A 19752-nucleotide genomic window follows, 5' to 3' on the forward strand; every position below is an offset into this window, starting at 1 on the left:
TGAGAGAGCCGTGATGCTATAATCGTTCAGATCTTTCCAAACGAGAGCAGCTGTTTCCTCCCGCCAAAGGTCTCCCCCGCCCTCAACATTTCTTCTTGAGAACTTCTTGAAGGTGACGAGAAATCTCTACGGCAGAGTCCCAGGGGACGACCGTGGCCTGGTAAGTCCCAGGCTGGCTTTTCCCAGTCTCCTGGATGAGCTGGTGCATGGGGTAGCCTTTCCTAGGGAAGGCGACGTCGCTCGACTTCAGCGCGGTGGAAGGGCAGAAGTCATTGGCTCCGTCCCCGACGTAGAAGACGCGGTCGAACCTGGCCCCTTCCTGCGCCCTCTCTGCCAGGTACTCTGTCAGGATCTTGTGCTTACACATGTTGGCTGGGCAACGCTTGCAGTTGTGCGAGTGGTAAGGCCCCAAGGTGAAGTAGCCTCTCTTGTCAAAGCTCGAGGGGTTGCTGAAGATCTTACGGAAGAGGGGGTAGGCCCCGGCCGCCTTCAAGGCGCACTCGATGCCAAACATGTTGGCGTCGGAGATGAGGATGATCTCGAAGTGCTCCTGCTGCTTGGAGAGGAGCTGGAAGAGGTCGGCCATGCCGGGGGAGAGCGGGATCCTTTCGTAGGCCGCTTTGAAGTCGGCCATCTTGACCCCCTGGTCGCACATGTACTGCAGGACCCGCTGCATGTACTCGTTGTAGAAACCCTCGCGGTACGTGCTGCGGATCGACTCCGGGAGCTGCTTCCCCGGAGCGGCCTGGAGGATGGACTCGTCGCTGTTTTCGTTCACGATGGTCTCGTCGAAGTCAAAGATGAGGAGGTATTTCTGGCCCTGCGTTACGGCCATAGCCCTATCCTGCAGCAAGAACAGAGGCAAGGTCCATTAAGCGGAGTCCTGTTTGGGTGTGGCTTTCATTCGTTACTGCAAACGGACACAGAAGTACGTTCAAAGCACCTCCATGAAAGGAGAATCCACCACCTGAGGGGGGTGTGTTCCACTCAATGTTAGAAACTCAGATATGTAATCTAGGTGCCAAATGGCTCCTTAAACCAAGGTTGCAGTTGCCAAAGCAGAAAGTCTGGTTGCCATTTTGGGGCAATATGGCTCTAAAGTCTTTATTTTTCAAAGGATGGGCTGTCTGTGACTAATTATCAGTTAAACCTCTGGCTAATTCAGATGACAACCTTGAGCTAGGTTCAGAACTTGGAGAACTTACAAGCAGTCTAAAACATAGATTGACCTATTTTCCTTAATGGCGACTGCTCTTGCTCAGGCTGCACAGAAAAAGCATTTTGGTTCCTGAAATTCATTTTGGTTGTGCGATATAACTGATCGCATTCTATGGGATGGGGTATTAAGTGTGTGAAAACAGTCTGGAACCAATGATCCCCAGAGGGTGGAGATGTCAGATGCTATCCTGGTGCCCGGGCGCCTTCACTTGGTTGCCAGTGCTCAAAAGCCAGGTGCAAGATGCGCCTGGCTCCTAGCTAATTTCGAACACTGGTTCCACTGAGTCATAAGTACCCATCGGCAACCTCTAGCCATGGGCAGGGTTTTTAAAATCGACCCCCTGCCTTGTACATTCAATGTCTCTGACTACCAGCTCACCTTTCATTTCCCAATGGAAACTCCGGTATGGAAAAAGCCTAAAAATTTGAGTGGGGAAGAACACGGAGCCCACAGGCCTGCCGAGTCAGCTACTTAGACAAAATCGCTACAGCCCGGTTGCCTCTTGGAGCATATCTTCCCAGCCATAATCTTTTCCCTCATGTTATCTTCAACTCTAACCGTTAAGAGGCTTAGCCTGCAAGTAAAGGGGATCAGAGGTTTGCGTCCATCTTAATCCAGGCCGCGCTCCTTAGCGAGCAAGACGATTACTTGCCCTTGAAACCTGCATGCCAGTGCCCCAAAAGGACAACTGATGTGAGGCTGGGAAACTGGAGAATGAATACACTTGTGGTGGGTGGAAAGATGGCTTTAATTTGTGTGGGGATCTTTGTGTTGGGTGAGGATCTGTGTAAGTCAGCTCGATACTGGATTTCCTAGAATTCAGCAGGAGTTATCACCATCTGGATTTTCACTGAGTTTTTAGAATTCAGTGAAAATCAAATAAATGATGATGGTAGGTTTTTAGTTCCCCACAGAGCTTTGAAACCCCACAGAGCAAATCGTTTCTGGTGTCAAGGTGGTGAAGCCTCTGAGCCCCACCTGACTGACTGCCCCCCTCCCACACCATCTCTCCAGCCTCGCTTCTCCTACCTCATCGACTTACCTGCGCGCTTTGCTCTGCCATCGCACTACCTTATATAGATCCTGCCCGCCAATCAGAAATGAGGAATGCCAGCCAATGAAGAGACGGAGGCGTGGCCTAGAGGTTGCGGGCGGTAGAGGCAAAGTGGTTAAGCTAACAGACAGAGGCATCTTCAGCCAGATTCGGACCAAGGCGTTTTCGCCGCTGAAGTCCAAGCTACCCCCCCCCTCCACACACACAAACATACACACACCTCCAGAGGCCCTGCTGCTACCAGGGCCAACCTTGGAGAAAGGCGCTTGCTTCGCCCTGCCTTCCAGCGACGGAGGCACAGGTTGGCTTGCGGCCCTCCGTGCAATGGCAACATCCAGGCTTTTGAGATCCTGATTCCCTGCAGCAGGAACAGCCCATTTCCGGAGATTCGTGCTCACCTTAAGAAAGCATTGCAGCCCGACACTTTCGAAGCACCTTCTCATCTTCAGTTCCTTAGTAGCCAACACGCTGCATCAACCGGGGTTATCTCTCTCTCTGCCTCTCTCTCTTTCTCTCCACAGAAAGGTCTCTTTGCTGCCAGAGAAACCACACACTGCCATTTTTGCGAGGGCCCACACTGAAACACGGCTGCCCCGTTATTTCTCACGAATAAGCTCCAGTTATTTCTTTAAAAGACAGCCTTGCTTTCGACATCTCTGTTTCAGTCCAATCAATCAATAAGGCTCCATGCACATCACACATGGAAAGCACATGGCTTCCTTGGAATAATTCTGGGAACTGTAGTTTCCCCCCAGATACAGCACCTTTAACAAACTGCAGTTTGTTGGGTTGGTGGGGGAGTCATGTGCCTTCAATCTACGGCATGTACGTGCCATAAATCTGGTGCAAATTGAAGCGCATGGGAGCTCAGGATGCAGAGAAGGTCTGGCTTCTTCATCACTGAGAGATCCTGGAGAAAGTCTGCCGTTTGTGGATCTCTTTAGAAAAGTGGCGCCCTTGCGCCTGGCAAAGCCATTTTGGAAGAGAGGAAGTGACTTCTTTCAAGGTAAGGAAGTAGTGGTCCACTCTCAACTCTTTCTCCCACATTGCAAAACACTTCCCACTCCCTACTGGTTCCTGGTAGCCATCAGAGACTACTGCAAGGGCATTTTTTTTTTTTATTTTGCAGTCCCAGAACTGCACTTCCGTCGGGGGTGAGCTACCTTTGGGATACGGGTTGAAGCAATCAATGAAGTTGCTAGCTCTCTGTACTAGGATACATTAAAAACATGCAAAAGCCATAGAGGTCTCTACACCCACCCAACCCTCTTACAGTGGTACCTCAGGTTAAGAACTTAATTCGTTCTGGACGTCCGTTCTTAACCTGAAACTGTTCTTAACCTGAGGTACCACTTTAGCTAATGGGGCCTCCCGCTGCTGCCACGCAATTTCTGTTCTCATCCTGAGGTAAGGTTCTTAACCCGAGGTACTATTTCTGGGTTAGTGGAGTCTGTAACCTGAAGCGTCTGTGACCCGAGGTACCACTGTACTGGCTTTGGCTACACAAATCAATAATATTCATATTCAAAATAATAGTCATTCACACCTCTCTACACCCGTCAATCACGGTATCATCATAGGATACATCCGGCTAGGCAATGGCACTCAGGGAGGACATGGAATAAGGCCTAGAATCATAGAATTGTAGAGTTGGAAGGGACCACCAGTGGTCATCTAGTCCAACCCCCTGCAATTCAGGAATCCCAGCTAAATCATCCATGACAGATGGCCATCCAACTTCTGCTTAAGAAACCTCCGCTGCCGAGCAGCTCTTACCGTCAGGAAGTTCTTCCCGAGGTTCAGTCGGAAATCGGAATCTCCTTTCTTGCACATTAAAGGCCTTGGGTTCGAGTCCTACCCTCCAGAGCAGCCTCCCATCCCATTGTAGCCTCACATAATATATTGCCTCACAATCACATCGAGCAGCTGAGATTCTATATAAACCTGCATGGGCTGCTGGTTTGTTTAAGCCATGAACTCTTTTTTAAGAGATGGGCGCAATTGGCAGAAGAGAAAAGCGTCATCTTCTTTCGCTCCGCTGCCACCATGTGGCCAGAAAAGGTAAAAGAGCAAAATTCTAAGAAAATGCTTGATAACTCGTGGAACGTAACCGGCGGTTTGATCCACTGAGAGCACTCAAGCATACTTATAAAAATAGCAGGGAGGCAGATGTACAGAACAACAGTTTTAATGCTGGTTATTGTCAGTCTGTCCCCTGCAAAGCTGCCTGCCTGTTTTCATTGTGTTCTTTTTTTAAAAAAAGCCCTACACGACCATTTATTCATTTAAACATTCTTTTTTTTAAAGAAAACAAACAAGGAAAGTAAATTTTAAGTGTCATAAAATTGCTCTGGGATGGTGAGCGGGTTTGTGATGTCACATGGACCAGCCAATCAGCACTGCCCACAGCCAAATTCTGCTGCAAAGTGGCAGGACTAGTTTCCCTGGTACACAGATGGCAGCCCTTGCTCTTTGGAACTCCCTGCCACTTGATACCAGGCTCTATTAGACACCTGCTGGAAAATGGCCTTTTCCGGTGGGCCTATCCAGAAATGGGATTCGGTTACATCTGTTTTTAAACCGCTTTAAATGTTTGAAAGTTTTTAGGTGTTTCACTTTTTACAATAGGTCGTGTTTTCTCTTCATTGTATTTTTTTTAAAATCACAGATGCTTTGGGGGCTCCTTGGAAAGGGCAGAATGCTAATTTAATAAACAATACTGAGGACGCCAGATTTGTGCAAGAAAAACTGAAGTGGATGATTAATTTTTTAATCCTCAAATTCATATGCTATTAACTCATCAAGCAGATTAACAGATATGTTGTGCCCAATCTGTAGTCTGGAGCAGACCTGAAACTGACTCTGCTCTCATCTGAAATAAATAAATAGTAATAATATTTTGGGTGGCTCACAAAAGAATATTAAAAACATGATGAAACATCAAACATTAAAAACTTCTCTAAACAGGGCTGCCTTCAGATGTCTTCTAAAAGTCATAGTTGTTTATTTCCTTGACATCTGATGGGAGTGCGTTCCACAGGGAGGGCGCCACTACTGAGAAGGCCCTCTGCCTGGTTCCCTGTAACCTCAATTCTCGGTGTCTGAGGGACACTGAGGCCCTCAGAGCTGGACCGCGGTGTCCTGGCTGAACGATGGGGGAGGAGACGCTCCTTCAGGTAAAGACTTGCAACAGGTAGTCCGGAGAGGTTAAAGGCTTTGCTGGTCACTGCAATGTAAACTTATGCTCCGGCACAGTCTAAGAAGCAATGCCTGTTTGGAGTGAGGAGGGCTGAATTCTATGAATGAATGAATGAATGAATGAATGAATGGGATCCATTTGTCCCCAGTCCCCTGCTTTTCTGCCACATCCCTCAAACTACGGTTCAAAACCCCAAACACACAGAAGCCTCTGAAAAATTGCTAGCTTAAATCCCACTGCTGGGACACACAGACGGCGAATCTCTGCTCCAGCAGATGGCAAAGTCCAACGCTGATCTGGGCCGGAGAGCACTTTCCTTTTCACAGGATGTTCCCTGTCCTAGGCTGCCCCCGGCTTGGCAAGCGCGGTGCGGAACATGTGGGATGTGCCGAGTCAGCAGTGCCACATGCTACCAATTAAGCACAGCGAGACGTGGCACCTCTCGAGCGATGGTTCATGATTTGTGTTTTGTTTTTAAAATTTATTTTTGGGGACAACCTAAGCTGGTCAGATACTTGGGACTGGGCTATGCCACAGGCAGGCAGCCGTCTGTGTGCAGATTCATTTATACCTTGCTACAACAGAAGGCAGAATTCAGAGAACTAGCAAATGGCCCGATGCAGGACATCTTTGGGTGTGGGTGCCCATATTGCACAGCCCCTTAGGATGCCAGTAAGGCAGGTATGTCCAAAAGTACATTTCGGGGACCCAATCCGTGGCAGTATATGTCCTGGGGTAAAATTGTTAAAAAGCTCAACCACTTCAATCCTTAAAAAAGCTCAAGAACTTTGGGGTAAACTTCAATCCCAAAAATGCGGGTGGCGCTGTGGTCTAAACCACTGAGCCTCTTGGGCTTGCTGATCAGAAGGTCAGCGGTTTGAATCCCTGTGACGGGGTGAGCTCCCGTTGCTCGGTCCCAGCTCCTGCCAACCTAGCAGTTTGAAAGCACGCCAGTGCAAGTAGATAAATAAGTACCGCTCTAGCGGGAAGGTAAATGGCGTTTCCGTGTGCTGCTCTGATTTGCCAGAAGCAGCTTTGTCATGCTGGTCACATGACCTGCAAGCTGTCTGCGGACAAATGCCTGCTCCTTCAGCCTATAGAGCAAGATGAGCGTGCAACCCCAGAGTTGTCGGCGACTGGACCTAACGGTCAGGGATACCTTTACTGAGCTAAGATGACAGTATATGTCCTGGGGTAAAATTGAAAAAAAGCCCAACAACTTTAGTCGGCCCTCACTTATTCAAATCTGGCCCTCTTTGAAAAAGTTTGGGCACCCCTGCAGTAAGGGAAGTGTTAATACTGCTCTCGCCTACCTCCAAGTGCCGTGCTTCTGAATAGCAGTCATTTGCTTATACAGTGGTACCTTGGGTTACATATGCTTCAGGTTACAGACTCTGCTAACCCAGAAATAGTGCTTCAGGTTAAGAACTTTGCTTCAGAATAAGAACAGAAATTGGGCTCCGGCGGCGCAGCAGCAGCAGGAGGCCCCATTAGCTAAAGTGGTGCTTCAGGTTAAGAACAGTTTCAGGTTATGAACGGACTTCCGGAACGAATTAAGTACTTAACCCGAGGTACCACTGTATGAAATAAAAATTTAAAGGGGTGCATTTGAGGATAACATTGCATGATTATCCAATCCGACCCAAAGCCCTGTTGGTTAAAGCATGGTGCTGGTAACACCAAGGCTGCAGGTCCGATTCCCATATGGAACAGCTGCATATTCCTGCATTGCACAGAGTTGGACTCGATGATCCTCAGGTCTCTACAATTCTATGATTCTGTAACAGGCTTCCTCAACCTCGGCCCTCCAGATGTTCTGAGACTACAATTCCCATCATCCCTGACCACTGGTCTGGGTAGCTAGGGATCATGGGAGTTGTAGGCCAAAAACACCTAGAGGGTCGAGGTTGAGGAAGCCTGTTCTATAACATCCCTCATGGACTGCACTGGGGCACTTCTGTGAAGGAATGAGCAGGACAACCAGGATCTACTAGCAGATTTCTGCGCAGTTTGCAGGTGATTGATGGGGATTTCTGACTCCCTGTTGTTCAGCCATAGCTATGATAACATTACTCTCCCCCCCCCCTCCATCAAACAATCGTAATGGGGGCGTGGGAGCGGAGGCAGCGGACGGTTTCTAGGAACAGATTTGGGTAAACTCAGGTCACAGTTGCCACACTCAAAACAAATCCCTGTGTTCAGCAGATGCTCAGTAGCACTATTCTTTCATTCTAAAAGTGTATACCTTTTGCAACTGGGTAGATCTCCAGGTACTAGTCACACCCAAACTACGGTGGTACCTCGGGTTAAGAACTTAATTCGTTCCGGAGGTCAGTTCTTAACCTGAAACTGTTCTTAACCTGAGGTACCACTTTAGCTAATGGGGCCTCCCACTGCTGCCACGCCGTTGCTGCACAATTTCTGTTCTCATTCTGAAGCAAAGTTCTTAACCCGAGGTAATATTTCTGGCTTAGCAGAGTCTGTAACCTGAAGCGTCTGTAACCCAAGGTACCACTGTAGATCCCGCAAGCTAGTGTGCCTGGGAAATTAAAGCCACTAAATTTAAGTCACGGTACGATCCGCACGTCAAAAGTGCAAGTAGATAAACAGGTACTGCTCTGGTGGGAAGGTAAACGGTGTTTCCGTGCGCTGCTCTGGTTCACCAGAAGCGGCTTAGTCATGCTAGCCACATGACCCGGAAGCTGTACGCCAGCTCCCTTGGCCAATAAAGTGAGATGAGCACCACAGCCCCAGAGTCGGTCATGACTGGACCTAATGGTCAGGGGTCCCTTTACCTTTACCTATGATCCACCTTGTCATTAAAGAAGCACCTACCCCATCCCTCTCCAAAAGGCTGAAAGGGCACATAACCACAAGCCTCCAATGAATGAGACAAGCGCATCTCAGAAACTACCACTGCCCCCAGGAAACACAATCCTCTCCCTGACTAATAGAATAAAGGGGAGTCATGGGGGAAGAGAAGCAGGTGACTGAGAGGTAAAACAAAAACAGGGCTTCCCCTCAGATACCTGAACATTTTAGTTCCACTGAAGGCGAGGGTTGGGAATCCGTGACCAGAAAGGAGTTTCAAGAGGACTGGAGGAAATTCAAGGACTATTTGAACAAATATTGCAATATAAAAAATTAGAAATTACTTGAAAGAAGCAAATAGGCCTAGGACAAATTAAGTTATATTAATTAAATTAAATAAATAAATGGGATTCAGAATTTTAAGAAAAGTGAATAAGATTATAATTGGAAATTGTTTTAGTTTAATAATGATATTGGAAAGCTGTTACTTTTAAATTACAAGGAGACTCAGAAGGGAGGGATTTGAGGAAGTCAATTAAGATGTTTAAAAAGTTGGATTTGTGAAGAATTAAGTTTGTTATTATTGTCTATTTGTTTATTGTTCCCCTCCTTTCCCCCCTTTCCGTTTTTTCTTTTCTTCTTTTTTTTCCTTTTCTGTTTTTGTGTATCATTTTGCTTTGTGGTTTGTGTTATTACGGTGGAAAATTTAATAAAAATTTATTCCAAAAAATAAAATAAAAATGAATGCGAGGGTGGGACACAGCTTCTCACAGGCAAACCCAGCACCATCAAAGCTGCACCACCACTCTGACGCTCTGCCCGCAGCGACCTTTTCCCATTCCTGCACCCGCAAGGCTAGTCATACAACAAAAGAGGACCAGTCATGTTCTCGGAGCATCAAAAGTGCAGAGTTAAGAAGCAGGCAAGCACGCCGCAGCCTTGCTACGGCAGGTCAGCTTGCTCCCTTTGCCTATTCCAGCAAGTCTGAATCTGGTTGGTCAAAGTAAAGAGATAAAGGAGCCTAGCAACTACAGAAATCCTCGTCCTGCAAATGATTAGAGAGCAGGGGCCTCTCTCTGTTTGGTTTGCAGATTTCTGGGGGTGCAGATTTGAGACAGCTTCTAATTTCATGCCACTGCCCAATATTTCATTTGTAACTTGCACGCATTTCGTTTTATGGATGTGCATCGGGCATTTGTGAAAGGCCTCATTTCACGATGCAACCAGTGTTGGAAACTCATACAGTGGTACCTTGGGTTAAGTACTTAATTCATTCCGGAGGTCTGTTCTTAACCTGAAACTGTTCTTAACCTGAAGCACCACTTTAGCTAATGGGGCCTCCCGCTGCCGCTGCTTCTGTTCTCATTCTGAAGCAAAGTTCTTAGCCCAAGGTACTATTGCTGGGTTAGCGAGGTCTGTAACCTGAAGCGTATGTAACCTGAAGTGTACGTAACCCGAGGTAACACTGTATTTGCCTAATTGTGAAGTGGCATCTTAAGCCTAAATTACGGTCACTGCAACGGAATGTGCCTTTTTTGGGATCAGATTATTATTATTTATTTAATTTATATCTTTATTTTCATTTCTGTACCGCTTTGTATTTTGAAGAAAAACATCTCAAAGCGGTTTACAACACATTAAAAACCAAATACGGACAACTCCCCGTTTGCACAGAGGTTGCATTCTGGGTCATTGCGCTGTGTGGCCCCAGGATTCTGTGTCAAAAGCATTCTTGCAGCTCACTTGGTCTAAGAGGTTGTACCGCCCTGATCTACACCGGTTCACCAACCAGTGTAGTGAGGATTGCAACAAAAGTAGGCCAAGTGTATGGCACACTATGTTCCCTGCCAACACACCCAAAAGGGAAGTAAAATCAATCACACTCCCAACTCTGTAGATGCAGGAAGAGGAGTTTGGATTTGATATCCCACTTTATCACTACCCGAAGGAGTCTCAAAGCGGCTAACATTCTCCTTTCCCTTCCTCCCCCACAACAAACACTCCGTGAGGTGAGTGAGGCTGAGAGACCTCAGAGAAGTGTGACTGGCCCAAGGTCACCCAGCAGCTGCATGTGGAGGAGTGGGGAATCGAACCCAGTTCACCAGATTACGAGTCCACCGCTCTTAACCACTACACCACACTGGCTCTCAGTGTGCTCCACACTGGAAGTTTGGGCAGAGGGTGTGCGATGCTCCCATGGTCTTAGAGCAAAGGCTACGGTGGAGGCAGCACTTGAACACAGGTCTCCCATGATCCTGATCCAAAGCTGCAATTGCTCCATCTTCTTTTGGACTTGCAAGGGTGAAATCTGAACTTTCCAGCCAGGGCAAAGGCAGCTCAGGGACAGCCTCTTCCCTAAAGCAGCCTTCCTTCCTTGGGATTCCTCCACACGCCTCTGCACCGAGGTCTTATTGATTTGCAGAAGGAAAGGGCCATTCGGTGTGCAAATAACATAAAGTGTGCCTCTCCTTGGGCAATGCCGCCAAAAGCACTCAGAACATTTCAAAATACCTTCCTCTCCAAAGAGGCATTTGCGGCCGCCCTACCTCTGTAGCTGGCGAAAGGCTGGAGAGGAATACAATGTTTGCGTCCCTGCTTAACCTTCCTGCTGAGAAACTCCAAGCGCAGCCTAAACATCGGAGAACTGTTCTCTGGAGCACAGCTGAGTCATGCTAATATTTGGCACATCCAGCAGCAGCAGCACTGGGGCTGGGGGAAGGGAGATAAGAGATCACAACAGAGTTTTCCAGAGAATGAATCAACGATTCCCTGGGCATGGGAAGGGAAGGAAAGGAAAGGGGGGATATCTAAACACGAGCCAGGACAAATACTCTGTTCCAATTCTCAGCTAGCCTGGGGCAGCAATGGGGAACCTCTGCCTCTGCCCCCATCTCATACCCTTCAACATTAATCTGATGAAAATAGGGGTGCCCTATTCCTTATTTAGGGACGCGGGTGGCACTGTGGTCTAAACCACTGAGCCTAGGGCTTGCTGATCAGAAGGTTGGAGGTTCAAATCCCTGCGACGGGGTGAGCTTCCGTTGCTCGGTCCCTGCTCCTGCCAACCTAGCAGTTTGAAAGCACATCAAAGTGCAAGTAGATAAATAGGTACCACTCTGGCGGGAAGGTAAACGGCGTTTCAGTGTGCTGCTCTGGTTTCGCCAGAAGCGGCTTAGTCATGCTGGCCACATGACTAAACTGTCTGCAGACAAACGTCGGCTCCCTCGGCCTGTAAAGCGAGATGAGCGCCGCAACCCCAGAAACGATTGCGACTGGACTTAACTGCCAGGGGTCCTTTACCTTTTTATTCCTTATTTATTAGCCCACCCATCTGCCTGGGTTGCCCCAGCCACTCTGGTCGGCTTCCAACATATATACAAACACAAGAAAACATTTAAAAACTCCCCCATGCAGGGCTGCCTTCAGATGTCTTCTAAAGGTTCTATAGTCACTTATCACCTTGGCTCAGGGGGGGGGGGTCGCTTAACTCCATACCCTCCAATGAAAATAAGGACTTAACGTTCTACCATACCCTCCAGCAATTCCGCAATGTAAACAGGGACGTCCTAAGGAAAAGCGGGACATTCCGGGGTCAAGTCAACAACAACAACAATACAATTTTATTATTTATACCCCGCCCATCTGGCTAGGTTTCCCCAGCTACTCTGGGTGGCTTACAGAATATATATTCAGAATATTAACGGGACGGCTCCTGTAAATCCAGGACTGTCCCTGGAAAACAGGGACGCTTGGAGGGTCTGCCGACTCCAGTTCCCATCAGCCCCAGCCAGTATGGCCAAGGGTTGGCAGCTCAACAACATCTCCATCCCTGTCCTTAGGGACCGCAGAGCCGGTAGAGGGAAGCAGGTGCTGGCCTTTGCCAATCAGAGCAGAGGTGGGGAACCCCAGGCCAAATGTGGGGCTCCCCCCCAGGCCTCTGTGTGGCCCTCAGAACTCTCCCAAGGTCTCACCCCTCATCAGCCCTGCTCCCGAAGCCAAGCCCGTTTTTGTTTGCCTGGTGCACGTCCTCGAAGGAGGATAATGATGACTCTGTCGTGGGTGGAGGATAAAGAGGGCACGGCGACGGTGTGGAAACCAGCCGCGACATACATGTACTTTTATTGGTCTGCCCATTTTTTCCAGCGGCCCAGCAGAGAATGCAGCCTGTGGTCAGAAAACAATGCTTCCCCACCCCTGGGTCAGAAAGAGCGAGGCTGCTGGGTCACTTCCACCCAAGCAAAGCGTCCAGGGAGTTTAAGAGCAGCCAGGTGCCAACCGTCTGTTTTACAGCTCGCACCTTTGCTCTTGACATTGTCAGACTGATCTCCCTCCACCTTTGGCCTCCACTTCTCCTCCTCCCTTTATTGCTCATCTTTTTAAGTTTGTAGATCTCAGGGCAGAGGCCTGCTTCTCACTTTATTATTATTATTGTGACTGATGTGAGCAGTGTGGCCTAGTGGTTGTACAGAGCTGGACCAGGATCTGGGGAAGAGCAGGGTTCAAATCCCCACTCGGCGATGAAGCTCAACTGGGTTGATATTGGGGCCAGTCACTCACTTTCTGCCTAAATCTACCTCTCAGGGCTGTTGTTGTTGTTGTTGTGAGGACAAAATGGGAAGGAGGAGAAATACGCATGCCACCTCAAGCTCCTTGGAGGAGAGGCAAGATATAAATGCAATATATTAAGTAAACTTTGGGAAACAGTCGAAATAAATAAAAAATTGTCCAGTAGCACCTTAGAGACCAACTAAGTTTGTTCTGGTAGCTTATACCCAGAACAGACTTAGTTGGTCTCTAAGGTGCTACTGGACAATTTTTTATTTATTTCGACTGCGTCAGACCAACACAGCTACCTACCTGAATTTGGGAAACAGTATTTGTCTGAAACGTGGAATATACATATTTTTATATATGAAATAAAGTAATCAATCATGGCTATATCAGGAACCCCTGTGCTCAGCTGCGAAATAAGACGAAAAGCAAATTTGGCAATCTTAAGTGATTGTCATCTCTCTTCCAAAATCTGGTCAGCGCTTAATAAGTCTTCCTTGTTTTCTTTCAAGCCATTCATGATGTCCGCACCTCCCCCCCCCCCCCGTATGATGATAGCTCTGCCACCAAAATACGTGAGCAGGAGAGTTGAAGTACTACAAGGATGGCTCAGTTAGGTCAGATAGGACCAGATAATCCACAGGGTCCCTTCCAACTCTATGACCTGCACAGAGACGAGACACAATGTTTATCCTCAGCAACTATTACTCGGTGACATGCCATCCCTGAACAAGGGGGTTTGTATGAATGGCTGTCCCCCAATATAAAAATTTCCCTCCGTGCAGAAAACGAGCATTTCAGGACTCCCAGACTTCCTCTCTGCCTTGCTAGCTTCCTATGTTTAGGGAATACTTGTGTACGGCGGAGTATCCATCCAATTCGTGCCAGAAATGGTCAGAAAACTGCCCTTGGTGGTACCAGAGTGCTGACACACCGAAAACTGGCCCGATATCTAAATGTCTTTTCTTTCTGCACAGCCCCTTTCTGCGTATAAAGCAACTAACAATCGTTGCCCAACTTATCGTTCTCAACAACCCTGTGAGGTAGGACAAAAAAAGGCAATCATTTCTGCACCGTGTCACCCGCAATCCTCAACCGGGGTTGCCACGTCCATCCAGTTCCAACAAAAAATTTCAGGCATTCCTCCATGTTAAGGAGAACTGCACTGAGCTTTATAGAGGCTTTATTTTAAACGGAATGCCTTTAATTTAGAGGATAGATTCTAAATTTAGCCTTCTCTGTTTTTCTTTTGAAGAAGCTGGTCTGTTCTAAAATCCCCTCTTTTCCACACTGACAGGATAAACATATCGCTTGCCTAATGGCAGCTGGTTTGTAGGAGTCCCCCCAGAAGGGAAAAACACCTGGCTAGGAGGTTTGGGGCGGGGGAATGGAAGAGAGAAGGCCAAGAAGGACAAACAAAAAAGGATAATTAATAGGGAATGAAATAAAACTCTGTATGGAGAAACCTCTTATTTGTATTGGAAGACTCTACATCCAGCAAATAAAACAGCACGCTTGTTTGGAGAGGATCTCCGGGATGCTATATTTGAAGGCGTCTAAACCACGATTTCCAAACATGCCCTACATTCAGAGTTACTCTCTCCTTGCAACAGAAGGCTCAGAATGTGGGTGTTGAGAACTCTGCATGGGGAGGAAGAAGGGAAGGGCAGGAAAATGGGAAAGGTAATTGGGCGAGAAGCTTAAGAGCAACTGACGAATGGGGAAGTCAAAGCCGGGATACCAGAAAGATGAGTGCAATCGTTTATCGTATGCAGGGGCAAGAGGTATGAGGAACACACCGCATTTTAGGGTGGCGTGGGTGCATACATGCGGATAAACGTTTCAGCGAAGGGTTTGAGCAAAGCAGCTGTGTCCATGTGCATTCGGGAATGAGGAAGAGCCCTCAAGATAAGACAGGGACTTTTGCCAAGAGGTACAACTCTTTTGATGCAACAGCCTATAATCTCGCCTCCTTAACTCTGCTTGCAGTTGCTTTGATTTTTGAGAACCCAAGTTTCTAAGCTTTCAAAATGGGAAGGATCTGAAGATGCAGAGGCAATGCTTGGTGATTTTTTTAAGGAGGGCAGGGGGGTGTTGAGCAGGGTTTCCAATAGCCTAGGTTTCAGTGCCTTGTATAACTTTAGGACTGGGGAACATCTGGCCCTCCAGATGTTGCCGCACTGCAGCTTTAATCATCCCTGGCCATTACCTGGAGGGCACAGGTTCCCCATATCGGCTTTAGATCCTGCCTCAAGAAAGAGTAATGTAACCTAGAGTAAAAGGTAAAGGTAAAGGGACCCCTGACCATTAGGTCCCGTCATGGCCGACTCTGGGGATGCAGTGCTCATCTTGCTTTATTGGCCGAGGGAGCCAGCGTATAGCTTCCGGGTCATGTGGCCAGCATGACGAAGCCGCTTCTGGTGAACCAGAACAGCGCACAGAAACACCGTTTACTTTCCCGCCGGAGTGGTACCTATTTATCTACTTGCACTTTGACGTGCTTTCGAACTGCTAGGTTGGCAGGAGCAGGGACCAAGCAACGGGAGCTCACCCCGTCGTGGGGATTCGAACCGCCGACCTTCTGATCGGCAAGTCCTAGGCTCTGTGGTTTAACCCACAGCACCACCGTGTCCAAGAAACTAGAGTACACAATTGCATAATTTGCATGAGGGGACCCCCACCATATACTGAGGGAAGAAGGCAGAGCACACACAATCCTGCTCATGGCACAAGGACCAAGCTGGAAATCTGCTTCTACTTGCAGTTACCACGAGACAAACATTACCTTGAAGATATCCCCCTTCCCCCTGGAATTGCTAAGGTTAGGCCTTGCATTTACAATTTCAGGGGCACGACAAGAATTGGCGTGGCCCTGGGAGGGTGTTGAGTTCAAGCCACTCCTCTCTGCCCCTGTAGAATGGGGCCCCTGTAGAATGGGAATAACAGTTCTGCCCCTGTAGAATGGGAATAACAGTCCCGTGTAGCACATTTCTGAGACAGGCAAGGCTTGTAACATACAGTCGTACCTTGGTTCTCAAACGCAGCAGCGTGGTGGCAGCAGGAGGCCCCATTAGCTAAAGTGGTACCTCAGGTTAAGAACAGTTTCAGGTTATGAATGGACCTCCGGAATGAATTAAGTACCACTGTATTTCAGACACGAGTCACTCCTACCTGGAGATTGAAGCTGAAACTTTGGCCTACAGATGTTCAGCCACTGAACTCAGTACAATCCATGCCTCAGTACAATCCATTGAGGGTACAATCCACCCTCAGCTGCCTGTCACATCAAAAGGCATTGTCTTGCTTCCTTAAAAGCATTCCGAGAGCCAGAACTCCTGCTCAGTATCTCAAAGACCCCTTCAAATCCCAGATCCATCCAAGTCCCTTGGATTAAGTATGAAGCTTCCTGGATCTGCTTGCCCTAGTACAGCCCTCGGACTGGCACTTCAAACTGGCACTGGCAGCAAAGCCTCTTTGCATCTTTGGAGCCCGCAAAGATCTCAGTGCCTAGATCAGAAGGTGCTATGACCACCACTCTATCTTCTGTGTATTTGTTGCAGTTACATCCTGTCTTTGTTCCTATAGAGGAAAAAATCAGCCTATGCCCAGGTTGGGTCCCCAGGCAGCCTTCCAAGCAAACACAGACAAGCCAGATCTTTGGCAAGGCTGCTGTGTCATGAGCCTCCAGACGATGTCCTGGGGCGATAAGCAACTTCTGGCCTCCCATTCTAATGCTGGCAGTCGCAGGGACCCTTACTGCCCTGGAATAAAACATCGGGGGGGGGGGGGGAGATAAGCCCCGCCATCGATCACATGACGTGGTGCACAGACACAAGTTTAATGGCAATACCCATCAACTTGGGGCGGCGCTGGCAGCCCGCTCAAATATTTTAGGAGTTCGCTCCTATGCTGCCCCTATTAGGTAAGACAACTTGCCTAGTCAATCCCCATCTCTGAGATCCTGCATAATGCGCTCGCCCCAGCCCAAATGGGACAGTGGAATCAAAGAGGCGGCAGCTTTCATGTACTCACAGAATGCAAAACAAGAACAGCATTAAAAAATAAAGACAGTGGTACCTCGGGTTACGTATGCTTCAGGTTACAGACTTCGTTAACCCAGAAATAGTACCTCAGGTTAAGAACTTTGCTTCAGGGTGAGAACAGAAATCGTGCTCTGGCGGCGCGGCAGCAGCAGGAGGCCCCATTAGCTAAAGTGGTGCTTCAGGTTAAGAACAGTTTCAGGTTAAGAACAGACCTCTGGAACGAATTGAGTACTTAACCTGAGGTACCACTGTAAATCAAAAACCTACCACAAGGACAAGTCACTTCCTCCCCACCAAAACAAGTGGTGGGTGCATGGGTGGCAGGTGGTTTTTGGAACAGGACGGTGTAAAGGGAAGGCAACTTTTCTAGGCATACCTGTGCCCTTGCCTTGGGCACAATGCACACCTTTACATCCTTAAATGACCTCCCTGGATCATCACCACCTCTCTTCCCCCAACCCTCCTTGCTGATTACACTCCAGTAATCAGCATCTGGAGGGGAAAATTCTTCCTAAGTGCAATGGGCTGCTGTTTTATAAGGCAGAACAACATAAATGGACCACAGATCTTTAATGGCTAAGGTTATATATAACCTCTCCTTCCTCTGATCCCATCAAAGAGCTGGGATCAACGCCCCCCCCAATTAACTCTTCATCACTTACTTATCCACATGACATCTCACAGCTACACTTATCATCTATACGCCTACCCATCCCCAAACTTCTGCAAAGCTGCTGCCCCCCTCGCCCCAAGTCTACTGCTTCCAAGATCTCCTCTGCCACTCAACGCTACTCGGATTCTGCCTCCCCATCAGCACCCTCCTGCCCCCCCACCCCCAGGGTCCCGGGCCCCATCCACTTTCTCTTGTGTCCCTTTTGCCCTTGACCAACTCTGCTCTCCCTTCCTCTCCCCGTCACCCCAAGTGCGGCAGACTCACGTGCGCTCTTGGACCGGATCCCAGCCGTCAAGCGGCAGCGGGAGATCCCTAGTTTCGCTTCACACTTCCAACTTTGCTCCCTGCATCGCTCTCCATGGGGGGAAAAAAACAGCTTTCCCCTTCTCTCTCCCTGCTGGCCAGCTTCCTTTTGAACGCCGAGGGCCGGCGAAGAGCTGATCCTTCCACCCCTCCCCTCCTATTTTCTTTTTTTTAAAGGAGGGTTGGGGTGGAGAAAGCGGCCCCCGGGTTCCTCCTTTGGCTTCTCCCTCCCCCCTCCCCACCCGCACCAACCCAGCAGAGAATCCCGGGTCTCTGGAAAGAGACGGAAACTAAGCCCGGCGCTTGCTACATAGGGCAACCGCAGTCCCCGCACGTCACAAGAGAGGCAGCCAATGGCAGCGGCTCCTGGGCAGAGATCAAAAGAGGAGACGCCGCAACGGAGAAAGTGCATCCCGGAGCGCGCGCGCCCTCCTCCACGCCGAGGGGAGACACTTCGGCCAAGCAGGGGGTGGGGGTGGGGGATAATCCCCGTAAAGTTTGCGCCCTGGTCCCCGTTGCATGGGTGCAGCCAGGATTTATGTTGGCAAGGGGAGGAGATGGGTGCTGGCAGGACACCCACCTGTCACCATCCTCTATCCAGTGGTCCCAGTGGCGTAGCGTGGGTTGTCAGCACCCAGGGCAAGGCAAGTAATTTGTGCCCCCTAACCCGTGGATTTGCGCCCCCTAACCCCCAGATGTTGCGCCCGGTGTGGCCGGCCCCCCCTGCACCCCCCACGCTACACCACTGAGTGGTCCCCAAACTTTTCTCAGCCCACTGCCTCTTTGGTTCCATAAACTCATCCCCTGTGGCCCACAGAAAGCATTCGGAACGGCAGTTTGCATGATCCACCGAGGAAGCCAATGCTAGCGCAATAAAACTCGAAACGGCAAGCATTCATACAAAATCCATTAAAAACTGCTTTGTTTAATTGATTCCACAAAAGTTGATCCACTGATGCCAGCTTTTCAAAGCTTGATAGTCATTTACACGACCCCCAGCGCCCGCCCCCCGGTGCCTAGTGCCTCCTAGGTAATCCACACGCAAACACCCCGGAGACAGTAACTACTTTGGGAACTACTGGTCTAGCAGATTCAGAATGAAATGTCTCAACAACAGTTGTTTAAAATTCATTTCTTCTGACCCCAAGTACTCGGAAAAATCTGTCATAACCGTTCTACAATCTCTGCTTTTAGCTAAGTATTTTTATGTATTTGCTTGATTTAAGTGCGGGGCAGCTGCCCCTCCCATGCTTTTTCTTTTTTTGCAATCACGCTTTTTAGCTTAAGCGCCACAACCGGTTCAAGAGGCCGAGATGGCGCTTGGAGCCTAACCCCTGTCAAAGGAAAATGCCAGCAAACATGTTTTAAAGGGGGAAGAGGGAAGTAGAATGAGACCTACCTGTACCTGTGCCATCCTGAGGGTGAAAGCCACATGCAATGGGTAGGACCAGAGTGCAAAAAGTGCTCTAATCGAGTCATCGTCACCTGCCCTGAGCCAGCCCTGTATTCTCAGCGGTGGCTGCACAAGGCGACGCCACGCATTCCCAGCAGAAATCACCCCCAGGGCGAAGGAAGATGTTTCTGATAATTATCTCCTTCCGCATTATTAGGGCGCCGCCTCGCTATCTGGTCAGGTGAAATGCAAAACAACCCTTCCCCTGCAGAACAACTGCTGGGATTCTGCCTCCGAACAAGGAAAAAGCCACAGCGTCCGGCTTTCCAAACAAGTTTCTAGAACTCAGGCTTACAAAGCGTGTGAAGACATAAGCCCAGCGGAATCGGAAGCTGAAGCACCACACTGGTGCAGAACAAGGCTCTGGTGTCATGCACAGCCCCTGTCCCATTAAACAAAGCTAGAAAGTATTCAAAAATGGGGGAAAAATATTGCCCAGTAGGCAA

At 48.8% G+C, this 19752-nt stretch overlaps 1 protein-coding gene across 4 annotated transcripts; it reads right to left on the bottom strand.

The window, feature by feature from the left end:
* On the bottom strand, positions 1-19394 carry PHOSPHO1 (phosphoethanolamine/phosphocholine phosphatase 1). Of its 4 annotated transcripts, none has more exons than XM_081884414.1 (3): positions 19253-19394; positions 2672-2807; positions 1-844 (listed from the first exon to the last, which is right to left on the bottom strand). In XM_081884414.1, the coding sequence occupies exons 2-3, from the start codon at positions 2714-2716 to the stop codon at positions 83-85; spliced, it is 807 nt and encodes a 268-aa protein (XP_081740540.1). In that variant the 5' UTR covers positions 2717-2807; positions 19253-19394; the 3' UTR covers positions 1-82. The 4 variants fall into 4 exon arrangements, with proteins under 4 accessions (XP_081740540.1, XP_081740539.1, XP_081740541.1 ...); XM_081884413.1 differs by lacking the exon at positions 19253-19394 and adding an exon at positions 17815-18123; XM_081884415.1 differs by lacking the exon at positions 19253-19394 and adding an exon at positions 2262-2357.
* Positions 19395-19752: the final 358 nt, after the last annotated feature.

This window comes from Podarcis melisellensis (genome assembly GCF_964234715.1).
Source record: "Podarcis melisellensis genome assembly, chromosome: 13".
NCBI classification, from domain to species: Eukaryota; Metazoa; Chordata; class Lepidosauria; order Squamata; family Lacertidae; genus Podarcis; species Podarcis melisellensis.